The sequence below is a fragment of the Solea senegalensis genome, linkage group LG13 (genome assembly GCF_019176455.1).
Source record: "Solea senegalensis isolate Sse05_10M linkage group LG13, IFAPA_SoseM_1, whole genome shotgun sequence".
NCBI classification, from domain to species: Eukaryota; Metazoa; Chordata; class Actinopteri; order Pleuronectiformes; family Soleidae; genus Solea; species Solea senegalensis.
The window spans coordinates 22,540,476-22,564,406 of record NC_058033.1 but is presented as its reverse complement, the minus strand read 5'-3'; the positions used below and the strand labels follow the sequence as shown (position 1 = coordinate 22,564,406).

Sequence of the window (23,931 nt, the reverse complement as noted above, 5' to 3'; positions counted from 1 at the left end):
ACTTTAAGAAACCAGAAATTGTCTTGGACTCATTTGTTTCTATTTAACAACGGCATGGTGTTAAAGTGAATGAATCTAAACAAATGTATTAAATCCAAATTATTTGTTAAATGCCTTGAGGAAGACTATGCCCATCTGCTAAATTTAATAAAAAGGCTGAAACAAATTTTACAAACTAACTCAAAAACTCAGTTACTCTTACAAACACTCGGACACTGATCACGTTTAGTTTATATAAATTTATTACTCCACAAGTCTCTTTAGCCACCGTTTAGATGATGCCAATCTGAGGAGGAAAGACGACATGAAGTTACACTGAGTTCAGTGACACAGAACACGTCTGCAGCAGTATTTACTGGCATCAGTGGTTCCTTTGAATGCATCAGACATTCAGACATTTTAAAGTTCACATCACATGCACAGGGCCGACAACTTGAGAAAGTAAATACAATCACGTTGTACTGGGCTAAATGAGGACTGTGGGGATAGAAAAGCCTGGACTCACCTTGTTTGCAACATCCAAAGCATCGTAATCTGGTGCCAGGCGAACGTATGCTTTCTTCTCACCATCGGGCCTGAACCATGTCGAAATAAAACAGAGGCAATAAGACGCAATAAACTGACAAATGAAAGTGAATGTTGTAATCAAGTTTGTTTACTGTGTGAGTTAAGACTGTTTGTACCTGATGAGTGTGTTGACTTTGGCGACGTCAATGTCGTACAGCTTCTTGACGGCATGCTTGATCTGATGTTTGTTGGCTTTGACATCAACGATGAACACCAGTGTGTTATTGTCTTCAATTTTCTTCATTGCAGACTCTGTCGTCAAGGGGAACTTGATGATGGCATAGTGATCCAGCCTTTAGAAAAAATATCAAAGCAACATCTCAATAAGGCAGACACTGGTTCAGACACTTTAGATCAAACACTAAGATAACTTTGGTTAGGTGCATCAGTGATATATAAAGCTGGAATCATGTTTTGTCATACTTTGATCGCTAGTACCATCATATGCACCGTTTTAATCCGTGAACATGTGGAGAGAACATGTACTCAATGAAACTCACTTGTTCCTGCGTGGTGCACTCTTGCGAGGATACTTGGGCTGCCTACGAAGACGGAGGGTTTTGGGGCGACGGAAGGTGGGAGAAGTCCTGATTTTCTTCTTCCTCTGGCTGTGTACGCCTTTGAGTACAGCCTTTTTGGCCTTCAGAGCCTTAGACTTGGCCTCAGTCTTGGCAGGGACCGCTAAGATAGAAACACACATTGGCAGATGGTTAGGCAGCGGTTTAAACTGTAGGTTCATTCACACTTTCAGATATATAGTGACACAGACAAATAAACCCATTAACAGCAGTTGCTATTGCATTGACAAGATAACCCACATTTGTGGCACAGCTTTCAAACATGGACGCAGGAAGAATGGAGAAGGATCAATGTGGGGTATAAACAATCAAATACGAAAATCTACATATGCATATGTTCTTTGGAAGTCCAAGCAAAACATCAGCAGTGCTTATGTTGACAGTGAGCTTACATTACTGGTTCATTCCTTCATGGAGGTGAGGAAATCTAGTTTCACACGTTGACATTGAAACAACCTGACTGACGGAGGTTTAGCTGCTCCAGTGAACCACATTTCCAGACGTCTTGTAATAAACACGTTAAACACATGTATCTCATGACTAATAAAGATGACAGAAAACACATGAATTCCATCCACCATCGCCATATGAGCATACGAATATTTAAGCCCATCCAAAAACTCCAACAGGGGCGTTTAAATGACACATTGAGGATAGACAATCGATATAGATAACTGATATATTTCATTTTCCTTATTAAAACTTTGACCGGTTTACACGTGTAACTGGTGCAGCGGGTACCGCTAACAAGCAGCTAGTTACCGCACTACGGCAAAGACAGCTTAGCCTACGCCAACTGTGTTACAATGAGTCGCCATCCACAACATATGGATATTTACTGATTTCGATGAGTCAAAAATTGGCAGTAAATATAGAAAAACAATCGATACATCCCTAACGACTGAGCGAGTCATTGGTCAACAATATCAACGCTGATGTGCTAACATTAGCCTAGCATCACGTTCCCTCGTCCATGCCGGAGACACGACTTGCGTTTATCTACATATTTAAACAGTTGACAGCGAGATAGTGAGATAGTTTTAAACCAGGTCACTCCATGTTTGAATTCTATGGACATTTGCAGAAGCAGTGCAGCATTAATGACGACAAATAGTGACATTTATTCACTCAAAATGACAAGATTGACGAACCTTCCTTCTTCGCCTTCGGTGCCATGTTGAGAAAGGAAGACTGGGTGGGGATTCCCGCAGTATAATGCACGGGCGAGATCTCACGAAGAAAGTATCGCGATAGCAGAGTGAATAATATTCAGTAGACAGATTTTAGCTGTATTTTCTACCTTGGATTTCATCGCTTTGTAAAGTTTGTTAGGAATTTCCCATTTCTAGTCTACAACTTATGAAAAATTTAGTTTTTTAATCACACCTCAAAGTTGATGAAACTTTTGCTTTTTTGAACTTGATATCTCACTGTACAGTAAAAATGTCTGATTTACAGTATGATAGTAGTCAGAGATGTGCTGAACACAACCTATTCATGTTTAGAGAACACTCTTTGTACAATTAAGTCTAAAATGTGAGGATTTCCATTATTTTTCCAATTCAAATGTGCAGTAACATCGTCCACAATGAGCTGAATGTGTCACTTTAAAGGTATGAAGACATGTTATTGTGTGTTTATGCTGTTATGTAATTGAACCATTAACTCCATTAGATTTTTCAGGCTGTTTTCTTGTTCAGTTAGAATTGGGTGTTTCTTGCTTTGATATAACCACTTATGTCATTTTGATTGATAAGAATGTGTGTTAACATGTTCGGTCAATGTAATAAATATATAGAGAACATTTATACACACACACACACACACACATATATATATATATATAAAAAAGTGTTTATTTTATACTCTGATAATACAAAGCACAAATGTGGAAAAACGTCCACATCTATTTTCACATCAGTCTTCTTTACTCTGCCTGTGTCTTCTTGTTCTTCCCTCCTCTCCTAGTAAAGAAAGAAAAGAAAGATGTGTTCAAAGTTATTGTTGAAAAACAGGACAATTATTTCATAATTCTGCATGAATACATGATGGTTTTTTTAACTCACATTTTTAACTTTGCTCCCGTCTTCAGTGAAGCCTTCCTCTGTTTTTCTGTTCCCTTTTCTTTTGGCCTTTTATTTCTTTTCTTCAATCCCTGCTGTTTTGACTCCGTTTCTCCGTCTGTCTGCCTCTGTCTTTTCAGTGCCGGTACTTTTTCCCCCTTCTTCTTCATCAAGAAGCGAGGTGTTGTGCAAATGGTGTTTCTCTTGGGAGGTTTCTTCTCGAGTCTGTGTTTCTCTTTACTGAACACAAGCAAATACACACGAGCACATGAAACTGAAACTAATCAAATTCACAACAGAAATGTGCAGAAACAACTTAAATATCATCTATACCTGTGTGTCTTCTTGAAGCCGACCATGTAATCAGGTACAGGGCAGCCTGCTTGTTTTATGACATTTGCAATGCTGTTACAGAGAGAATAATAAAGAGTGAGTGTAAAACTAAAAAAGTTGTAGAAAACGTTCTTTTATTTTGTGAGTTTTCGTGTAACCTGCGCAGCAGTGGTTTGTCATTTTCTGTGAAGAAGGTAACGGCTTTCCCCTGATGTCCAGCTCTACCTGTGCGACCTGAGGAACAGTAAAATAATAATATAATAAATCACTACCAACAGTGATTTGTGCAAAAAAAATTCAAACCATTGTCAAATGAGTTCACATAATACTGATTCAGCTCCACATGACTCTCCATTTCTCAACATAGCAGTAAGAAGACACCAGCGAGACAGCTGAAAACACAAAGACGAGCCTAAACAACGTTTCAGAAGTCAATCCTCCTGCTCATAAAAGCCAGTTTTTCAGCTTGTGTGCCCGCCCACTCTGAGCTGCTGCTGTATACACATGAACGCAACCTGGGTGGAGTCTGAGAGTTAGAACTGACCGATCCGGTGGATGTATTCCACAGCACTGGTGGGGAAGTCGTAGTTGAGTACGATGTTGACTCCTTTGAAGTCGATTCCTCTGGCAAGTAGAGCCGTGCAGATCAGCACCCAAATCTTACCCGAGCGGAAACTGCTGACGACGTTGTCTCTCTGAAAACACGAGAGCCACACAGGAGGAGGATCAACCAACGGCGTGAGAGCGAGAGAGAGGACAGCGAGCGGCGTCTGTGTGCCGCTGTGTTACCTGCTGCTGTGTGCGGTCTGCGTGGATCACTTCTACATTAATGCCTTCGTACACCAGCTCATGGAAAAGCTCCCGCGCTCGCTCTTTAGACTGAACAAACACCAGCATGGGAGGCAGAAAACCCTGAAACAAAGACCTTTATCCTTTAGCAAGTGAACAAACAGATGAACAAGCAGCAGTTCAAATGTGTCCATACCTTCTTAATGATGTCCCTCATGGCCACCAGTTTGCCGTTCTCTGTACCAACAAACAGCAGCTCCTGTTCCACCGTCTCCACCGCTGTATTTCTGACACGATGATGAAACATTGATTTTTAGAATGTGGAAACAAAGCCACACACATCATAGTAAGTTGAGAGTGACAGGGAGACGTGTACCTGTGTCCGATGTTGACCGACACCAGGTTGTCGAGGTTCAGGCGGCACCACTGGTCCACGTCTGCTGTGCAGGTGGCGCTGAAAAAAGCCCTGCGCACCTTTGGGTTGGAGCAGGCGAGAAACACGGTCGCCAGCTGCTCCCTGAAACCCGACTTACCGTCTTCAAACAGCTTGTCAGACTCATCGACCACCAGCCACTCCACACTGAACAGCAGCACAACAACAACCATGTCACATTTAATACACACACACACAGAGCTGTGAGCAGGCTGATGAGAGGTCACCTGCTGAGGTCCAGAGCTGGAGGATCCTGCTTCAGGAGGAAGACGAGTCTGTTGGGTGTGCTGACGAGGACGTCTGAGCACATACACACAGCGTGTGAAGGAAAAAACGAGGAAGAACAATCAAAGTTACCTCTTCTGCACTTTTTTTTTTTACTTACCATATTTTCTGTTTGACTGTGGTCCATATTTCTTGGCTGCCAGTGAAGCTTTGTCGATGATGTGAACTCTGAAGCCGACTCCCTCTGACAGACGCAGCAGCTCTCTGTACGTCTAAAACACAAGTTAGAAAACAAGCTGAAAACACACACCACTCTGTAAACTGTTAACAAATCATTCACAAGTTTTTGTCATTTTGACGCTGGAATAGAATTCCTTGATTGACAGAATCAGTGTCTGTGGTTCTGACAACACTTCAGTGTCTGGATGTTCCATCATCTCAAAACAGCAGATGCTACTGAAGGAGAACATAAAAGATGTCTCTGTTCACTTCCTTCACTTCCGTCAAACTGTGGAAGCTAAATGGAACTCAGCCATTATAAGAGGAAAAACTCATTCCTAAGCACAAACCTAAACGACTGAGGACGGTGTCAGCTGCAAGTCTCTCATCACAGAGGCCTCAGTCATGTGTCTTTATATCTCCTCCTGGTGCGGGCACTAGTCCGGGCACATCCAGCTGCGTACATTCAACCGCAGAAGAACTACTCTCGTTGCAGAGCATCCACCGTGCGTATCTGAAAGCTGACTAATTACGTCACTTGCAGGTACCTGGCCAATCACAGGACAGTGGGAAAGCTCTCGTTGGCTGGCCAATCAACCCAATCTGCGTTCTGGGGGTGTGATTTTGGTCTGAAACGAGAGCTTCAGGCCCCATTCACACGAGGACGCTTGCGGGTAAAAACGACAAAATATTTTATCCGAAATGCTTTTCGTTTAGACGGCGACGGCGTTTTTAGGGCTTAAAAACGCAAAAATCTGAAACCACCCTCCCTCTTGGCGTAGCGTCTCCGTCTACACTGCCAAGATGCAAAACTCCGCTCAGATCTGCTCACGTCGCGTATGTATTTGTCACATACATGCGCCAGTGCAGGGAAATAAACAAGCATGTTGGATTATTTCCACTGGACGGACCTTCAAGCTGCTCTGGCAGCTCTAATAAACGTACAGCAGTCTTTCCACCAAATGTACAGGATATGTACAGATAATATTACTGAACAGAGAAGGATCTTACCTCTCTGAAATTTTGGATGCACCAATTCGTCGGAGGCAAGCCAGACGGCTTTGGACGAGACTTGGGAGATCTAGTCGATGGTGGGCTAACTTTGTCCACACAAATCCACACACTTTTGCATCACTGTATGCACGCAGATTTCCTCCCGAAAACTCTTGTCTAAACGCGGAATAAAAAGTGAAGACGCGACGCCACTTTTGCGTCTTCTGTTAAGACCTCAGTGAGGAGATATTTCGATCTGCTCGTTTGCAGCGACGAGGAGGATTTTGACCAAGAAAACAAGTTAATTAGTTAACAAGTTAAGTAGTTAATAGACCTCCATAACTAACATGTATGTGCGATATGAGCATTCCATGTCACCTTTAAAAAAAATACAGTTTCAGGTCACGCCAATGTGCCATAAAATACACCCGTTTCCCCAATATACATGCAATGTGTGTGTGTGTGTGTGTGTGTACCTGGCTGGCCAGTTCCCTGGTCGGGGAGATGATCACGGCTCTGAAGCCCAGGTTTGACGGCTGCTGCAGGTGAGCGAGCAGTGGGAGACAGAAAGCCAAAGTTTTTCCGGATCCAGTGGGAGCGCAGGCCAGGAGCTCACGGTTCTGTGGCCGAGATGATCACAGTGAATCCATAACAGACCCACAGACTCTCTGTGTGTGTGTGTGTGTGTGGTTTACTAATCACGTGAACTTCAGTACTCACGTGCATCATGAGCGGTACCGCCTGCATCTGTATCGGTGTCGGTGAAGTCAATCCTGCGTCTGTGAGATTCTGAAGGATGCGCGGGTTGAGGCGATACTCAGACTGCAGCTCCTCAAATGTACACAGCGGGTCAGGAACGTCAGAGCCGTGGACGTTGATGCGGTGTTGAGAGCGAATACGATTCACCTGTGATCGCGTATGAAGAAGCAGAACATGAGGCTCGGTGAACAAATGAAAAACCCGTGACTGTGTGTTTGTCTACGTCACAGTGAGCACCTTCTGCTGATGAAGATGCTTCAGCCTCTTCACAGAGTTTTTCTCCTTCTCGTCGCTTGGCAGGTTCTGGATCTTTCTGTCCAGTGAGGACGTCCAGGTGATTCCACTTCCACCCGCATCTTTTAAACGTTCACAAAACACAGCAGGGGGGTTAAGAGATGAACGACCACATCAAGACAGAGTGTACCGACACTATCACAAACTGAGCGTCCTTGGTGGGAGATTTTAGATCTCTGAATGTTTTGTAGAGTCATTATTATTAAAATATTTATTGTCATTATACAACGAAATGTCGAGGTCACACCGCGTACAGGTCAGGAGTCCATCAGAGACACAAACATTCACACTCACATCTACAGTTAATGTAGAGTGTCCAATGTTTTTCTTTGATCTTTACTGTGACACTGAATCATTGTCCACTCTTACCGTTCACCTGGTTTCCTTTGGTGTTTTTCTTTTTCTTCTTTGTCCTCGCTCCACTCTCTTCAAGGACTCGCTTCCGTTTGACTCCTGCACCAGATTCATCACCATCACTTCCCTCCTCATCCTCGTCTACTCTTCCTACTCCTTCCTCTTTCTCATCCAGTCCACTGCTCCTGCTCTGGGCTCCATTGGCCGCTCTTGTACCGAAGTAATCGATTGAGGAGAGAGGATCTGAGGACGCTTCCCCTCCGTGAGTCCTGATAATCTACAAAAATGAAGCAGGAGTCGTGAATGTGTCTCATCTGTGTCCCCTCACCTTCTATCATGTCCAAAATGTCCAAAATGTCCCAAACAACCGCGGGAACAGCGAATTCCATGCTAGTACAAACATGTGCTAGCCAAAACAAATGGAGCAGAGGATCAGGCTCACGCTGCTGCTGCTGCTAAAATCATAGTTAATTCAAGTTTAATTAATGTTATGTTTACCTTAAACCGAGCGGCGTCGCGTCCAAACCTCTTCAGGTCAAACTTAGCTCCGGCTCCGAGTTTACGAAACAAGTCGAAAGCGTCCATTTGTGCTCCAGCGTGGTCCTCACAGACGAGCCAGGCATTACTAATCAATCAGCATCGCCAATCATAGCAGTAATAGACTATATCGCCCCCTTACTGCCGCACCAGGCACATCTGGGTAACTTGTTGAAAAAATAACAGAAACTTAAACAAGAAACTTTTTCTTATTAAATATATTGTGAATTGCACTTTTTATTAAAAATGTTTGTTACTTAAGTGTTATATACGAACATAAAACAGAACGTCCAAGATCATTTATTGACAGAACATAGTTAAGTCAACTCCTGTTTTTCATTTTTGGTCTCAATTATCTTTTATTATAAAAAAAAGATATCTTGGGCTCATTGAGATTCTGACTAAATAAGGAACACGTGAAATATAATGTGCATTCAGGTCAAGTCCAGAGGAGCAGCAGCAGCGGCGGCAGCATCATGATGCAAGAGAGCAAACGTGAATGATGTAGAAGTGTGACTACCGTCAGTCCAGTACACATCAGTGTGACGTCACATCGCTGTTCTGATTGTGTGATTTATGATCCACTCACTATTTGATTCCATTTACAGTGTGATAATGAGAACAATGTCCTTGTACATTATCACACACACACAAACACACATGAATTATGGCTCGACGTTCAAACACAGATTGAATCACAGAAAAATAACTATGTTTGCACTAAGTGCAATAAAGCATGTTCATATATAATAAAGATTTAAATTTGTAGTGGGTTAAATATAATTCAGTTCACATTGTCAAAATTAGATTTCTCTGAATGACGTTTTTCTACATAAATATAATACATATATACTTCTAAGTGATAAAAATCAGTTTATGACATAATCACATTACGCATCTTCACATGTCTTCAGTAAATCTTCCATAAAACTGACGACTGCCTCTTTATCTCCCTCCTCAGCCTCTAACGTCTTCAGTCTGCTCAGACTCAGTCTCAGGTGCTTGATTCTGTGCTGAGGGTTTAAAGTGTTGCTCTCTGCCTCTCCACCTCCTCCACCCTCCTCCTCCTCCTCTCTGAGATATTTTATCAAATGCACTTTGATGCTCGTCCCCTCGTCGCTGAGCAGCGACGCCGCGAGCCCGATGGCGTCCTGAGCCTGGCTGATGCTGAGCAGGTGCAGGAGAGCGTTGGAGAGTGCGTGTCGAAGGCTGGCACTGTAGCGGTACTCTAAGAAGTCATTGGTGTCCTCGCTGTTCTGGAGTGCCGTGGTGAGGGAACGCCACACGTAGCCGAATCGCTTTGTGTCCCCGTAGCATCCCCGGTGGGCGGGGACCGCCAGGGCAGCAGCTGATTTGATTCGGACCTTGAAGTTTTTGCAGGAAGTGACAACGTGGCAGAGGGCAGAGAACACGTCACTGGACCACAGGGCGGAGTCTGGAACAAAGAAAAGAAAAGATTGTGTGTGACTGTGGTCGGCAGCGCTCACAGAGCTAAGGAAACAAAGTGAACAAACGTACTGAGCGGCAGGGCGGGGTTTCTGAAAGCATTTCCCAGGGCGTAACAGGCGTTCCACCGGACCTTCATCGTGGACTCTGATAAGACCGTTTTTACAAGAGCACGGACTGCGTCTTCCACCGGGTGTTGGAAAGCAGAGCGCGTCAGCTGACTCTCACGCAGGAAATGGAGCAGGTTCCCGAGAACTCGCACGGCATTCGCTTTCACCTGAGGAGGAGACGCAGTTTCAGGGTCAGAGGAATGAAAACGTATCATTGTCATATAAATGGTGAAGAGCGTTCACACTTTTATTTTCACTGTAACCAGAGACATTAAATATAATGGAGGGAACGAGAGACTGAGAGAGACGCAGATGATCACATGAATGAGAATGCATTTTTAGCAGTAGAATCCACTCCATATACAATTGTATGAAACCGTCACGCAGCTCTCGTGCTTTTCCTTCGCTTCCATCATTTGTGATGTAAAAAATGAGTCACCGAGTGAGAAACACAGAGTCGATGAGCTTCATCTGCATTTTCATCTGCAATTTGACAACGTTTAAATGTCACAGGCCTTTGTTTAAGTTTAGATTTTACACATGACGTCATGAAGCTTCAAAAACAACAGAATCTTCTTGTCGTCATGTTGGTGTGAATGCTCTCACCTTGTCTCTGTCGCCTGCTGCTCGAGTTGCTGCGTGTAACATCTTCAGCAGCAGCATGTCCGATAACTCCTCGTGAAAAGTAACACCGAGAGTTTCCCTGGCAGACAGGAAGTACATTTACACATTTAAACCCCTCACACTGGACTGTTATTTGATCCAGACTCAGATCATCATGATGTGCTTTTCAGAAACACACGTGGGATTCTTACATATTGATGATAAGTACGTCTGCGAGGTTTCCCAAAGACCAGGCCGCCTTGGCACGGACGTTAGTGCTTCCATCACTTAGGGCGGCGAGGATGGCGTTGGCGGTGTCTGCCACGAACATCACATCCTGTAACGACATCACAGCCTCTGTAGTCTCATGTGGACGTGAATGTGAACAGACTTGTGCTCGTGTTGTCCTCACCTCTCTGAGACAGGGAAACAGGATGTACGTTCCCAGAGCTCTGACCGCTGCCATCTTCACCAGATAGTTTTCACTGTAGGTCAGACCCAGCAGCACGGTCACACACATCAGCTGCGTCTTTTCCTAAAAAAACGTGACACTGTGCGTCACACACACAGCTCTGAGGAAGTTCAGACACAGAAGTGAATATGAGACTCACGGGCAGCTGAGTGAAGGCCTGAGGCAGGATGGCAGACAGCGTGTCACACACACTGGCCTGTAGTTTGGGATGTTGTTCACTCTGCATCGCTGCGTTCAGTGGACCGCTCAGTACTTCTGACCACAACTGAACCACCTGCAACACACACACACACACACAATATGAGCCGGTCGTCAAAATAACAATTACTGGAGGAGGACTTACTGTAATAAGTGCAGACCGTGTAAAGACAGTTACGTACTTGTCCCAGTGGCACCCGTGAGCTCTCGGGCACGTTGTTCTCTGGTTTGTACTGCTGGATGATTCCCGTCCCAAACACCTCCAGTAACTACACAAAAGGCCAAAAGATAAATATCAGCATCATCATTTTCTGTTCCCACAACATTATAATGCATCTGAGGAATAAAGGACACAAATCACTGTTAGGACGAATGTCGGTGAAATAAACCATGTTCTGACCATGGCTCCGTGCAGCTGCATGGCTGGGTCAGGCTCTCTGAGGCAGCGTATGCTCAGCTGCTTGATCTCACACAAACACGCTTGTGTTAGAGAGAAGTAGCCGCGCACAAGACTGGACAAGACCTGAAGAAAACAGAGGCACAACGCTTAGACCACGCTTCACCGCGTGTTTGTTTTACTCCCCATCCACCGTCTCTCACCTGCAGTGCCTCCAGCCGTACAGGGGGAGGCTCCAACACAGCCCCGGCTCCTGTTCCCCACCCCTCGCTGTCTGATTGGTCCTCTCTGGGCTGAGTCACCAGTGAGACACAAACCTGCAGCAGCCACAGCGATGAATTGTCCTTCTCCCCCGGCGTGCAAGGAACCCGTGGGGAGGGCGTGTGCGAGCTGCGCTCTGAGCGCACCGGTGTTTGAGAGGGTGAAGTCTCTCCATGTCTTTGTCTCCAGCTGAGGGCGGAGTCCTGCGGTGTGAAGGAGCCAGAGCTGCTGCCACTGTCCGGCTGCTGGAGGATGAGCTGCACTTCAGGGAGCGGAGCCTGAGTCGTCAACAGAGACCCGTAAAGTGTCAGGACCGACACACGCACGTTCACGTCTGAAAGACGAAAACATCTCGTTTTAACTCGTCGTCGAATGACCTTTTATTTCAGGACAAACATAAACACAAACAGACCTCTGTGGCGCACAAAGGGACGGATCTGTTTGCAGAGCGAGCTGAGCAGACCGGGTCTGAGGCGGTGGTACGGAGCGTTAGCCACCAGAAACGCCAGACACTGACAGACAGAAGATAATAAACCGTTGTATAAATTAGTGTCAAAGTTCTCATGGATGTAAAATCAGCATCAGGGTCATTTTGTTTGTAAAATGCAACACAGGAAACTTTTAACATCAAACTACCGTTTAAATGGTTCCATCTGATTTAAACATCATCCTCGTCCACACGTCTGTGCTTGGATCACTGACACTTGTTATTTACAGTCAGGAAAAAAGAGGTTTTACCTTAATAACCTGAACGAGTGTCTGAGGAGCAGTCTCAGCCAGCAGAGCCAGGGTCAGAGCACGGTGCAGTTCTCTGATGGCAGTGGCCAGCAAGAGGGAGAACGGTGTGTAAGACGTACGAGGAGACGTCGTATCTTCAGCCGCAGCCAGGAACTGACGAGAGCCATCCAAAATGGCCGACAACACCTGAAGTGCACATGCACGTACCTGAGAGAGAGAGACAGATGTCGTAACAGTCAAAGTTTGTCGAGGAAAACTACAGCAGAACACGAGTGAGCCCGGACCTTTGGTGACGAATCCTTCAGTACAATTGTGAGCAGAGTGAGAGGCGGCGGTCCACCGACAGGAGCGTCAGGGATGAAGGAAGACCAGTACCCGTACAGCGTCCGCTTCTCCACACATTTCACCACCCCGAGCAACGAGTGCAGAGCTCTCTCACGCACACGACCAAGAAAAAATCTGACGGAGGAAAAAACATGACATGAACGGCCAAGAAAACCACCAGCTCACAGTAACAAGAAAAACATGAGACAATGGCGAGAGAACATCGCTCTGTACCTTAATTTGCTCTGTGCGTTACCCTCAGGGTCAGAAAACTCGGAATCAGAATTGTTTCTCTTCCAGGACGGGTAAAACGATGGCTCAGACGGTTTAGCCAGAAACTCTCCCTCTCCCACGCCTCCTTTCTGAGGTGCAGACACAGCCTCTCTGTCATCGTCGTCTCCATCTCGTCTGCTGAGCTCAGTGCTCTTCTTCTTCCCCCTTCCTCTGGGTTTCCTCTTTTTATTCTTGGGAGATATGGAACATGTTCAGAATGAATGAATCTAATCTATGAGATGATCCTTTGGAGAGGTTTGTCTTACCCCGGAGGTTTTGCCCAACAGGACAGCATCCATTGGTGGTTCAGAGGGTTTTGGTGTCTCAGCAGGTTTAAATGCAGCCAGACCCTCATACTGAGGAAGAGGAGTTGGGTAAAGCACAGCCGGCCAATCCACACTCACACCTGGAGCTCCGTGGAACATAAGTCTCTGCAGAAAACATCAACACATCTCCACTTTATTACCACAGGAAAACTCTGGCACATAGCTTTTGTTCCTGGATTAAAAAAAAAAAGTGCGGCAAGGTTTTGACCTTAAGTGTGGCCAAAACTGATCCAAGCTCCTCCCCTTCACCATATTTCCACTTCCCACCTGAGAGACAATACTGAAGTCCTTTCAGAGCTGCCTGGAGCACCTGCAGCAGAGGACACAGGAGCAGTAGAGGACACAGGAGCAGTAGAGGACACAGCAGCAGCAGATGACACAAGAGCAACAGCAGAGGACGCAGGAGCAGCAGCAGAGGACACAACAGCAGCAGCAGCAGCAGCAGCAGAGGACACAGGAGCAGATGATACGAGTCAGCTACGAGCAAAGGCATTGTTTGTCACTACAATTGTTGTTACATCCCATAATAGTCCTTACTATGCAGTAGAAGAGCTCATCGGTGCTGGGAGGTTTGGGCGACTGCAGTGTTTTAAGGAAGACTTTGAAACACACAGTTCTGTACTGATCATCCAGAGGAGGCTGACCAGGAACTCTGGAGAGAGACAATTACAACCAGGAATTTAAAGAATAATAATTGACAATAAACTTCATTCATGGACAGATTATTTTGACAGTGGTCTCCACAACGTCTACATCATTTACAGGTGTAGGAGGAACACCTACCTGAGACAGATGTTGGCCATACAGGTGAGAGCAACGCGGCGTAATTCCATACTTGGCTGAGCTGGGTCACCATAGAACATCAGCACTCCGTCTTCAGCCAGTAAATCACTAAGGTGCTAAAATATGAAGGAAACAAATCTCAATACAAACGTTCTAAAGTTGTCATTAATGTTTTTAAAACATGTGTAAACACCAACCTGGTAACACTGAGGTCCATTCCCATACACGACTGTGGAGAGAGCGATGAGAACGTCAGAGTGTGTCCATGTGCTGCACGTCTTCATCGCACTTGTGGTGTACTTCAATAATACATCCAGCGTCTGCTCGTCCATGATCACCTGCAGAAGAAGAACCAGTGACAGATACAGAGATACAGAGAACTGTCTTTGATCAGGTGGATGTAGATGCTGAGCTCAGTTACCTTCAGCTGATTAAGCAGATGATGCATCAGCTGACAGAGTTTGATGACTAAATGTTCCTGAGTCAGCGGCACAAGATTACTGCCATGTTTCAGCAGAGTACACACATCCTGAAAAGGAAGAATTCATTCATTAATTCACTCTCATAATGCCTCTGGGGGTAAAAATGACATATGGATATGCGTGAAAATACCACGTTCAAAAACACTTGAATCCTCTTTATTTTTTTTCCACTGTCGCTCAGGCTGAACTTGATCAGGCTGTTTTTTTCCTTGTTTTTTTTTTACTTGTTTTTCCTTGTCCACGTGTCTCATATTAATGAGCCGTTGAACGGGTGCACATGATGACGTGCGTGTCCGTTACCTCTGCTTGAATGCTGATGCTGGGGAAGACGCTTTTGCTGTAGTTTTCCGACAGCAGCTCGTCAAACAGCCGGTTGAGCTCCTCTCGGTGTCGACAGGTCGAGTCCGAGCGCAGTGCTCGGAGTTTCGCGGCGCAGCGGGAAAAATGTTTCTCTGCGTCCGACTGGGAACCGAGCAGCCAGCCGTCCGTACCCGCGCGTCCTGACGGGGCCGCCTCACCCAGGACACCGGTACTGCCGGTACTGCCGAGGCCCGGCGCGGAGAGCTCGTTCTCAGCCTCCATGTTTGCACCCCGGAAGTGATCTACTTCTTCGTTTTATCGGGGTTGACAAACAACGATTTGGTTCATTACCGCCACCACCTGGTGTGGAGTGGGAATGAAAATGTTAAGAATTCTACTATTTTAACGACTTGTATTTTAAAATATTCTACCCAATCTATGTCCTCGTAATCAGTGTTGTTGTTTAAAGAAACTGAAATTATATTCGATAAAACACTCGTTATTTTGTAATATGTCTTTATTTTAATGTTTCCGTTTGTTTATAATCATACTTTCTCTTTCATGTTCACTGAGAGTGAGTATTAGTTAACTCTTTAATCCTGGATGTCCAAATCTGATTCTTGAGTTTCAACTTTAAACCTGAACCCTCCCCCGGAAGTGAAGTCTACTCGAATTAATTTCAAGTAGACACACCCAGGTATCACAGGCTCAGTACTGACCCCCTGTGGCCTCACATTGAAGTGGCGTCACTCACAGACAGCAGGTTTTGACTGGAGCTGAATCTGTTTACATTTAGTTGTTAGTTCATATGGTCAATAATGAGAACTGTTATTTCACAATTTAAGATGTATATTTTCACCAGTTGTTTGGTAAATTTTTGCCTTTGTCATCTCTTTGGATAAATTCCGAAATGCTGTATTTTATTTTTTATATTTTAATTCATCCCTGCAAGTTTTTGTGTTCTTAATTAACATTTTAGATTTTTTTAGATTTTATTTAATAAGGTCTGGTATTTTGAGGACCACAAGTTCTTATGGGTTTTTTTTTTTACCCACAAGTTTATTTTTACCTTTGATTTTGTGTACTTACTGTTAATATGTAATATAAATAATGCATTTTCAAAATAATATTTCTAGTGTGGCTGAAAAAGCTTAGCTTGTCCAGCTTAATAATTAGAACAGAGGATCTGTTTAGTTGAGATGTGGTGGATAGTTCACTTCCTTCTATACATAAAATATTGAACTCTATCCTGGATTAATGAGGCCAATCTCATTCTGTTACGAAATACTTTCGGTTGTCGTCTGAATTCATGCGTCCTGCATTAAGAACTTTTAATGAACTTCCATGCAAGTAAACGTGAGGCACAAAAACACATTGTGAACCAATTTACTGACTCAAAGTTTTGTGCTTAATATGATGATGGGGGGGGAGGGGGAGACTAAAATCACCAAAGAGAAAAGCGAGGTACATTCCAGAGGTTTACAGCAGTATTCACAGCAGAAATGTTCAAGCACGTACAAAACGTTAAACTCTTAACACAGAAGTCTTTATTATGTGTGAGCAAACAATCAACGCATTTTCACTTGCTCTCCATTTGACGCTGAAAATTAAAGGCATCTCAACAAAAAATGTTCCGTTGCTCATTTTAATTTCTTGAAAAATAAGTTATTATACAACATATTCATATGAAATAATGTACAAGGCCCATGCATCAGTGCACACAGACGATGATTCATGGTCACTCTGTCTTGTGGTCAAAGACTACAACCCGAGTGCTGCTTCCTAAGTAGTTTTCTTTACACTGGCATTTTCTATCAACAGAACATCAGCAGCTCAGGCATGAATAAAGCGCCGCCTAGTGGTGGTGGTGGCAGTTTTGTAGGTGGTGAACAACAACAGACTGCAGCAAGCAGGAAACAGGAGGTAGGCATGTCTGCACAGAGGTGGTAGCAAATGTACAGCATGGCACACAAGCGTTGAAGGCTGAATTAAAAGTAGTTGTTTGTTTCAGCCCGACTTGAAGAGAAGAATGGCCACTTGACCCAGGTAGAAGTAGATGAAATGCTTTGTCTCGTGTGTCACATAGCTGCCGAAGTTCCTCCCAACAATGCAGTGCCATGTGGGATTATACTTCTTATCAAACTCCTGCAGAAAAAGAGGACGAGAGAGAATATGAGACAGGGGAGTGGAGGAGTTTTACACCTCCAGCATCATGAGGGCAAGCTGCCGTTAAATAGAGGGTCAAAACACCAATTTGGTGATCGTCGTTGTCCTTCCTCATGCAGTATGATAATCAATATGCCAGGGCAAATATCCATATTTTAATTCATAACTTAACACGCTATAAAAGTAGAGCTTAAACAATTAATTGATTATTAATCCATTACTAAATTACTGTATCGTCAACTAATGATAAATCGATTCATCAGTTTGAAGCTTTTTTTCCCATGATTAAAACAAGATTTCTGATTGTTTCATGGAAATCATTAAAACTGAATTATTTTGGCTTTTCATTTTTCTAAAATTAAAAGCCTAAAATGGACCAAATGATTAATCGAGAAAATAAATCAACAGATTATGAAGATAATTGTTACTCTAAAAGTAAACAGTCCCAGTTCCACTCGCCCGGGCGTCACTTCTTCATGTCTCCTCACAGTGGCGCTGCTTAAATCAATGATTTAAAACTTGGGTGGAAATGAGCTGACTGAAGAAGGGGGAGTTTACAGCAGGATAATGGTGGAGAAAGATGCTCCATCCACATTCGATACATAGACTTTAAGACCTTTGTTCTCCGTGTTGTGAATACATAGAGAAATCCTGCACTTTTAACAGACTTTTGATGAGACTATGATCGCCCCCTCGTGAAAACACAGTTTCAAAAACAGAAAAGGACTCGTCTCATCATATTTGACATCATACCTTTTTGACATAAGCAGCAATGTCCTTTTCTATGTTGTACTTCTCCATCGCCTGCATGGCACAGTCCACGGAATCCTGCTGCATCTCATCAGACATGTCTGCATTTTTAATCACGGCCTTCTTGTCGGACATGATGGCGCTTAAACTGCACGAGAAAAAACAACAACAAAGAAATCAATCAATCAATCACTCCAGATAATGCAAACAGTGAGACACGCGAGCTCAGTGGAAGCAGTGACACAAGTCCACAAAGTGACATCTGTGATTATCTGCATTAACAAGTAAAAACATTAGGAACATTGGGACAGAATGTGGAAAACAAATCACCAACACTGATTGATTTCTATATTTGGGACAATAATAACCTGAACTTGCTGTCTGACAAATTCATTCAATCATTTCTCACATTTTGGCTCACAAAAGAGAAAGAAAATACAGTCCTAGTGATTTATTTTTGACACGCCACAAGGGGGAGCCAGGTCCTCATTATCTTTAGGATTCTTCTTATTCCATTTAAATTCATTTTTTTAACGCCATCAGTATTTTTTGTGAAAAGAAAAAACATCATTCTTTATAGGTTAGTTAGTTAATAACCTGGTTAGGTTAGTAATGTCACTAACATGTTGACAGATGCCCATCGACATTTCACAACAATTATCGTGATAATATCACAAAACAAGTATTTTAGTCAGGATAATTCTGTTATTGCCTGTTAATGTCGTCCCATACTTATTTGATACTACATATAAACACACGAAATAAAATAAAAACGCCAGGAAGAGACTTTTACACACATTTACACAGAGATACACAGATTTACAGAGAGAGCATCCGAACAAACACATGAGGCTCAGCGACATTAGCATCAGTACACACACACACACACACACACACACACACACACACACACACACACACACACACACACACACACACACACACACACACACACACACAGAGAGAGCTAACAGCTCATTTGATCACAAACGTCTCGTTTGCTCAGTGAAAAGAGTGTGAGTGTGTCTTACCTTCGCTGCGGACGTCACAGTTTACACAGCTTCCTCGCGGTTAGTTAGTTGAGTGCGTTGCGGTGGCACAGCTTTTCTTTAATGTATGCGCGGGGCGCGTGCGACGATGCCACGCCTCCTTGAGATGCCAGCGCGTCGCTGATTGGCTGTAAAATCGCTTCTACTCTGCTAACTGCGTTTTTTACTCGCGGACAATTCACTGCATCTTATTTCCACCCAGAATGCACCGTTTTAACCACACACACACACACACACACACACACTCGGCCCCTCCCTCCTCTCAGTGTCAGTGGGTGTAATCGATCGCAGTGATCGGATTGACTCATTGTGCTTTGTTCGCGATATCTGAAGAGCCTGAAACACGAAAAACGCCATTATTTGTCAACTGTGCACCTGATGTAAATCATGTTTGCAGACTGTTTCCGGTCTGATTTGTCATTGCACTAAACTGAACACCTTTATAAATAGAGTTACTTTGTATTCATAAAGGTGAAAATGTTTCATTCTTACAAAAAGCCGTCTTCTGCGGTCTCTTGTTCATGTGTACAACTGCTCAGTGTGCCCGGGACAAATAAAGTTCTTTGAATTTGAATATTTTATAAAGAGATTTTCTCTCACAGGCCACTTTATTAAGTACAGTGTTTGATGTATCTTCAGCCTTCAGAAGTGCCCTCGTTCTTCATGCCATGGCTTCACCAGGGTCCAGGAGACGCTCACATTCCGAGAGTCTGGTCTACACCAACATGTCAGCGTCACACGCATGATACAAAGGCTCCGTGGTGACAGTGGAGGCCATTTGAGGTGTTCCGAGAGCTGTGACACAGGACACGTCGGCCTCAGAAGATGAACACATAAGAGGGACAAGTTGTCTTTATGGACTTTGGTGAAGGGCAGTGAGAGGTTCACATACAGCAGGCATCATAGTGAAGATTTTGACACAAGCCTTTCATTGAATAACTTGAAACCACCATGTTCAACACTTGACCAAAGTAGGTTGTAAATGTTGTTGGATTGTGCGTCTCCAAGATTCAACAAACATGTCTCCGTCTGCCAGAAAATGTCCGACACAAAAAAACACAGATATTTACTTGTGTGGTTGAGAATTTTATTGAAAGAGAATAAAGCTTTAAAAAGGTAGTGAAGATCATTCTTATGAAAATAAATGAGAAACCGCCCTCCTCTGATGAAAAGACACAAACTACATTAAGTGAGATTCCCTCCTCCCAACACTTTCAATGATTGCCCACTATTTACCGCTCTCCTCACGCGTGTCCATCCATCCTGCACTGCCCAGCCCTCCTCCTGGTTTTCATCCAAGTTTTGCTCTTCTTATTTTTAACAATAACAAAGAAAAAAAATCTGCCGGTAACTGGGTCTCCTGAGGTCCCACAGAGAACGTAATCTGGATTATTTGAAAGCCAATTGAGTTTGAATATACAACTATATCTCCAGTTTGGTGGGTTTATGTGGACGGGGCCAGGGTTCGGGATCCTCACCCATGCTCCTGCTCCATGTATCCATCCCGAAGCCTAATCCTAATCCTTATCTGATCCTGAATCCTGATGTGGCTCCGGAATGGGGAGACAATGAGCCCAGTCCAAACCTTCAGAATACCAGCAGAACCAAAGAGAAGGAGGCAAGTTAGAAGAACACCTTCAAATTTAAAAATAAAAAGGTCAATAAATGCATCTATGAGAGAGACACCGTCAATGATCAGTCCCAAAAACTAAGACTTTGGATTCTAAAAGATGAACAAAAGCAAAAACACAAGCTTTGGGCCTCCCGGAAAAAAAAAAAGTCAATAATGCAGTCTACTGTCAGGTGTATGTAAAAGCCTTAAATGCAGATGTCACTGTTAATAAGGCACAGCCATCATACCATTGGTGCCACATTTGACTCCTCCTCCTGCTGTTAATCCTAATATGTACTGTTTCCTCTGTTCCCATCCTATCCTGTTCCTCTGCAGTCTACAGAGAGACACACAAGAAGGTCAAAGACAATAGTATATGCTTTGAAGAAGTAAAATATTTACATCGCAGACAAAACACAAAGCATATAACGGGGACGATGAGCTGGTGAGCAGAGTGAAAAAAGCAGGACAGGCCAGGTACACAGATCAGAGGTCTGGTTTGTGTACATGCAGCAAAAAAGTAAAAACAAAACTGCAACAGAACGTTTGGGAAAAGGGAAAACGGGAAACGCACGCAATGATTCATGGTGAGCAGACACAGGGTTTGTAAAATGACATGAAGATTTTCCTCCTCGGCTCAGAGGTTCACCATCGCTCCAGATCAGCTCAGGTGTATCTAGGTGCGGGAGCGAGAGCGAGAGCTGGAACGGGAACGGGAGCGAGAACGTCGGGGGGAGTGACGTGGAGACGCCCGGCCGCGGCGAGGGGAGAAGCTGCGAGAGCGGGTCCTGCTCCGGCTTCGACTGCGGCTACGAGAGCGGGAACGACCGTAGCTGGGGCTGCCGGGACCGTCGGTCTTCACGCTGACGTAGGACGTCTCTCCCTGAACACACACATTTAAAAAAGACCTTCATTCATCGTGTATAAGGTGCAATTCTAATCCTATCAAATGCTCATAATGAATGAGCCACTTGGTGAAGATTATTGCCTTCCACACTGTTAGCAGCATTACAAAATTACATAAATGATAAGCAGAACCAGCCGATTCAACTCAACAATGGCCTTCACTTACTGTCCAGTCACTCCTGCTTTCTTCATCTGAGAACATGTCTAAAGGTTCCACACTGTGGTCCCAGGGCCATTCCATAATAATTAGCTGTTTGCTGGAACTCGTCACGTACCTCATGAGAACGAAACTTGGTGTTGTCCAATTTACGGACAGCGTAGGTCATGTCTTCTTTGCGTACAAACTCCACAACTCCAGTGCCATCACGGAACACATCAGCATAACATACATCACCTGCCTCTCGCATGTGATCCTTCAGGTCCTGCCAGCTTCCACTGGGAGGAAGACCTGGAAGGTAAAATATCAGTTTGGTGATATAATGTCATCCTTCCTCATGGAATATGATCACTAATATGCCAGGGCAAATATTGATATTTTAAAGTAAACAGACACTGGCAGTTTCACTCGCCGGTGCTGCTGCTTAAATGAATGAGTGAAACCTGGCTGAAGAAGAGTGAGTTTACGACAGGATACTGGTGGATAAAGCTACATTCATTACATTAGCAGACACTTTTATCCAAGGCGACTTACAATAAGTGCATTTAAACATTCTGGTACAAATAAGAGCTAGAAGTAAGTAAGTGCGATGTATACGTTTTTTTTTTTTGTCGCCGTCGTCTTAGTCGAGTCGGAAGAAATGTGTGACATTCAGAGAAGCTTTTCACAGATGTTTTGTTGTCTTCAGTTAACACAGATAATGTTACGCATCTCTAGATGACTGTCTTGCAATAAATTGATTATCACAGAATTGGTGTGTCGTGATATTATTGGTATCACGTCTGGTATGGTGAGGTAGCCTGTGACTCCCTCGCCTACTGTAAAGTAGGGTTGCAACTAACGATTATTTTTTGAATCGATTCATTTGTCGATTCTTTTCTCGATTCATCGAATATTCTTTTGTCCATAAAATGAAGTTAAAATGTTGAAAAATGTCAATCAGTGTTTAACAAACCCGGAAATAATGATGCTCTCAAATGTCTTTTCAGTTTTAGTGATTATTTTTTGTCAATTGGAGCAAAGAAACCAGACAATTTGACACATTTGAGAAGCTGAAATATCAGAAAGCTTGTATTAATTGTTTAAAAAAAAACCGTCTACAACCGAATAATCCATGATCAAAACAGTTGGTGATTAATTTAGTCATCGATTAACAATCAATGAATCGTTGCAGCCATACTGTAAAGTGATTTCTACACTTTAATCAGGGTCATAGGAAACAAAAACACTCACCTGACACCACAACCCTGTACTCGGAGCGTCGGGACGGGGGACCGTATCGTCCCCTCGGCGGTCCCATAGCGCCGCCGCCGCCTCCTCCTCCTCCTCCTCCTCCTCCCCCCCTTCCACCTCGAGGAAACTCCACACGCAGGCGGTATCCATCGTAGTCATAACCGTCCCGTCCGTGAACAGCATCCTCAGCATCCCTGTGGAAAGAGTGAGACACTCAGTCATCATCCAAAAGAAATCACACAAATGTACTCCGTACTACGCCTCCTGCCTTTGTTCACCCGTGAACACATGTGTTTGTAGCTTATAAATGCACCTTTACTATTTGTTATCTTTATTGTGTGAATTTAATTTTTTTTAAATTTTATCTGATCTCATATTTAAAAGTTACACACGACGGCCGTAAGGACGAATCAGCTAATCGATTAGAGGAGAAAGTAGTTGGCTGCTTAGTAGATTGACTAAATCGATCCTTCTGAATACATTTAGAGATTAGCGAAAGATTCAAACTGTGAAAATGTAAAAAGAGACATTTCACTGGTAATTCATACTTTACATGTGAAGATCAGAACACACTCAAACTAACCGTGTCCTTTGTTATATTTTTGGATTAATGTACTCGATGTTTATTTAGTAAAAGGTGAAACTACAGAGGGACATGAGGCTGAGACACGATGGACACACAATGGACACATGGACTGACTCTCACCTCGGGTCGTCAAACTGGACGAAGGCGAACGGAGGTCCTCCTCTTCGGTTTTTCAGATCGATATCGCGGATCGAACCGTACTTGTAGAACAAGTCTTCCACGTCCTTGGAGCGTATATCGGGCGGGAGATTTCCCGCGTAGATCCGACAGTCGTTGCTCCCCGCGGGTCCACGGACGACGCCTCCGCCGGACATGTTAGCAACACACACACGGTAACGGAAGCCAACGAGACGGCGGGCTAACAGCTCTTCAACTCACGAAAACACGACGAATTCACGCGTGTTCGCAGTAAAAACGAGTATTAGAACGTTTAGTTGCGACTGCGTCTCAATGAAAGGTGAAATTCGTGCAGGTAGAGATGAAAGCAGTCGCGTAAACAACAATCTAAAGTTACAGCAGTGAGCTTCTTCCACTTCTGTCGATTTCTTCCTCGGCAGTGGAGCGGAGTGCAACGGCGAGCTTTAAAGGTGCACAGGCTGCCCCCTGCTGGAGTGA

The 23,931-nt window shown here is 44.0% G+C and overlaps 5 protein-coding genes and 1 non-coding gene across 8 annotated transcripts; all 6 read right to left on the bottom strand.

The window, feature by feature from the left end:
* Window positions 1-224: 224 nt before the first annotated feature.
* rpl23a (ribosomal protein L23a) lies at window positions 225-2,374 on the bottom strand. Its single transcript, XM_044042113.1, has 5 exons — window positions 2,297-2,374; window positions 1,068-1,248; window positions 684-860; window positions 506-575; window positions 225-286 (listed from the first exon to the last, which is right to left on the bottom strand). Exons 1-5 carry the CDS (start codon window positions 2,319-2,321, stop codon window positions 272-274), a joined length of 468 nt encoding a protein of 155 aa, XP_043898048.1. The 5' UTR covers window positions 2,322-2,374; the 3' UTR covers window positions 225-271.
* Window positions 947-1,018, bottom strand: LOC122780261. Its single transcript, XR_006361681.1, has one exon. It is a non-coding gene; the product is annotated as a small nucleolar RNA Z17 (small nucleolar RNA).
* A 617-nt stretch (window positions 2,375-2,991) lies between the features above and the next one.
* ddx52 (DEAD (Asp-Glu-Ala-Asp) box polypeptide 52) lies at window positions 2,992-8,240 on the bottom strand. Its single transcript, XM_044043087.1, has 15 exons — window positions 8,106-8,240; window positions 7,623-7,884; window positions 7,197-7,315; window positions 6,921-7,106; window positions 6,677-6,820; window positions 5,149-5,260; window positions 4,991-5,063; window positions 4,707-4,910; window positions 4,527-4,617; window positions 4,331-4,453; window positions 4,086-4,236; window positions 3,700-3,775; window positions 3,542-3,613; window positions 3,212-3,448; window positions 2,992-3,109 (listed from the first exon to the last, which is right to left on the bottom strand). The coding sequence occupies exons 1-15, from the start codon at window positions 8,190-8,192 to the stop codon at window positions 3,073-3,075; spliced, it is 1,974 nt and encodes a 657-aa protein (XP_043899022.1). The 5' UTR covers window positions 8,193-8,240; the 3' UTR covers window positions 2,992-3,072.
* A 123-nt stretch (window positions 8,241-8,363) lies between these two features.
* Window positions 8,364-15,149, bottom strand: heatr6 (HEAT repeat containing 6). The gene is made up of 20 exons (XM_044042883.1): window positions 14,858-15,149; window positions 14,497-14,604; window positions 14,273-14,413; window positions 14,076-14,191; window positions 13,830-13,944; window positions 13,501-13,602; window positions 13,233-13,397; window positions 12,928-13,157; window positions 12,654-12,828; window positions 12,370-12,576; window positions 12,044-12,143; window positions 11,574-11,965; window positions 11,374-11,496; window positions 11,156-11,242; window positions 10,915-11,049; window positions 10,716-10,838; window positions 10,516-10,640; window positions 10,307-10,403; window positions 9,663-9,867; window positions 8,364-9,579 (listed from the first exon to the last, which is right to left on the bottom strand). The coding sequence occupies exons 1-20, from the start codon at window positions 15,137-15,139 to the stop codon at window positions 9,035-9,037; spliced, it is 3,573 nt and encodes a 1,190-aa protein (XP_043898818.1). The 5' UTR covers window positions 15,140-15,149; the 3' UTR covers window positions 8,364-9,034.
* Window positions 15,150-16,381: 1,232 nt separating this feature from the next.
* Window positions 16,382-18,908, bottom strand: dynll2b (dynein, light chain, LC8-type 2b). Its single transcript, XM_044042551.1, has 3 exons — window positions 18,805-18,908; window positions 17,777-17,921; window positions 16,382-17,002 (listed from the first exon to the last, which is right to left on the bottom strand). Exons 2-3 carry the CDS (start codon window positions 17,906-17,908, stop codon window positions 16,865-16,867), a joined length of 270 nt encoding a protein of 89 aa, XP_043898486.1. The 5' UTR covers window positions 17,909-17,921; window positions 18,805-18,908; the 3' UTR covers window positions 16,382-16,864.
* Window positions 18,909-19,895: 987 nt separating this feature from the next.
* Window positions 19,896-23,890, bottom strand: srsf1b (serine and arginine rich splicing factor 1b). 3 transcript variants are annotated; one of them, XR_006361622.1, is made up of 5 exons: window positions 23,437-23,890; window positions 22,731-22,924; window positions 21,616-21,788; window positions 20,683-21,317; window positions 19,896-20,407 (listed from the first exon to the last, which is right to left on the bottom strand). XR_006361622.1 is itself a non-coding variant. In XM_044042550.1 (4 exons), the coding sequence occupies exons 1-4, from the start codon at window positions 23,628-23,630 to the stop codon at window positions 21,111-21,113; spliced, it is 768 nt and encodes a 255-aa protein (XP_043898485.1). In that variant the 5' UTR covers window positions 23,631-23,890; the 3' UTR covers window positions 19,896-21,110. The 3 variants fall into 3 exon arrangements, 1 of the variants encoding a protein (XP_043898485.1); XR_006361623.1 differs by having other exon boundaries at window positions 19,896-20,771; window positions 21,009-21,317; XM_044042550.1 differs by having other exon boundaries at window positions 19,896-21,317.
* Between the last annotated feature and the right edge of the window lie 41 nt (window positions 23,891-23,931).

Excerpts from the sequence above, each read along its gene's own strand:
- rpl23a (XM_044042113.1), bottom strand. The coding sequence starts at position 2,321 with ATGGCACCGAAGGCGAAGAAGGAAG. Across the intron at positions 1,249-2,296 it reads ACCGAAGGCGAAGAAGGAAG|CGGTCCCTGCCAAGACTGAG; the intron begins GTTCGTCAATCT and ends TTTCTATCTTAG. Across the intron at positions 576-683 it reads AAAGTCAACACACTCATCAG|GCCCGATGGTGAGAAGAAAG; the intron begins GTACAAACAGTC and ends GACATGGTTCAG.
- ddx52 (XM_044043087.1), bottom strand. The coding sequence starts at position 8,192 with ATGGACGCTTTCGACTTGTTTCGTAAACTCGGAGCCGGAGCTAAGTTT. Across the intron at positions 7,316-7,622 it reads CAAAGGAAACCAGGTGAACG|ATGCGGGTGGAAGTGGAATC; the intron begins GTAAGAGTGGAC and ends AACGTTTAAAAG. Across the intron at positions 3,614-3,699 it reads GACAAACCACTGCTGCGCAG|CATTGCAAATGTCATAAAAC; the intron begins GTTACACGAAAA and ends TCTCTGTAACAG.
- heatr6 (XM_044042883.1), bottom strand. The coding sequence starts at position 15,139 with ATGGAGGCTGAGAACGAGCTCTCCGCGCCGGGCCTCGGCAGTACCGGC. Across the intron at positions 12,577-12,653 it reads TGAAGGATTCGTCACCAAAG|GTACGTGCATGTGCACTTCA; the intron begins GTCCGGGCTCAC and ends TCTCTCTCTCAG. Across the intron at positions 11,243-11,373 it reads TGCAGCTGCACGGAGCCATG|TTACTGGAGGTGTTTGGGAC; the intron begins GTCAGAACATGG and ends CCTTTTGTGTAG.
- dynll2b (XM_044042551.1), bottom strand. The coding sequence starts at position 17,908 with ATGTCCGACAAGAAGGCCGTGATTAAAAATGCAGACATGTCTGATGAG. Across the intron at positions 17,003-17,776 it reads TTGCTGCTTATGTCAAAAAG|GAGTTTGATAAGAAGTATAA; the intron begins GTATGATGTCAA and ends CTTTTTCTGCAG.
- srsf1b (XM_044042550.1), bottom strand. The coding sequence starts at position 23,630 with ATGTCCGGCGGAGGCGTCGTCCGTGGACCCGCGGGGAGCAACGACTGT. Across the intron at positions 22,925-23,436 it reads GTCCAGTTTGACGACCCGAG|GGATGCTGAGGATGCTGTTC; the intron begins GTGAGAGTCAGT and ends CTCTTTCCACAG. Across the intron at positions 21,318-21,615 it reads CCAAGTTTCGTTCTCATGAG|GGAGAGACGTCCTACGTCAG; the intron begins GTACGTGACGAG and ends GTGTGTGTTCAG.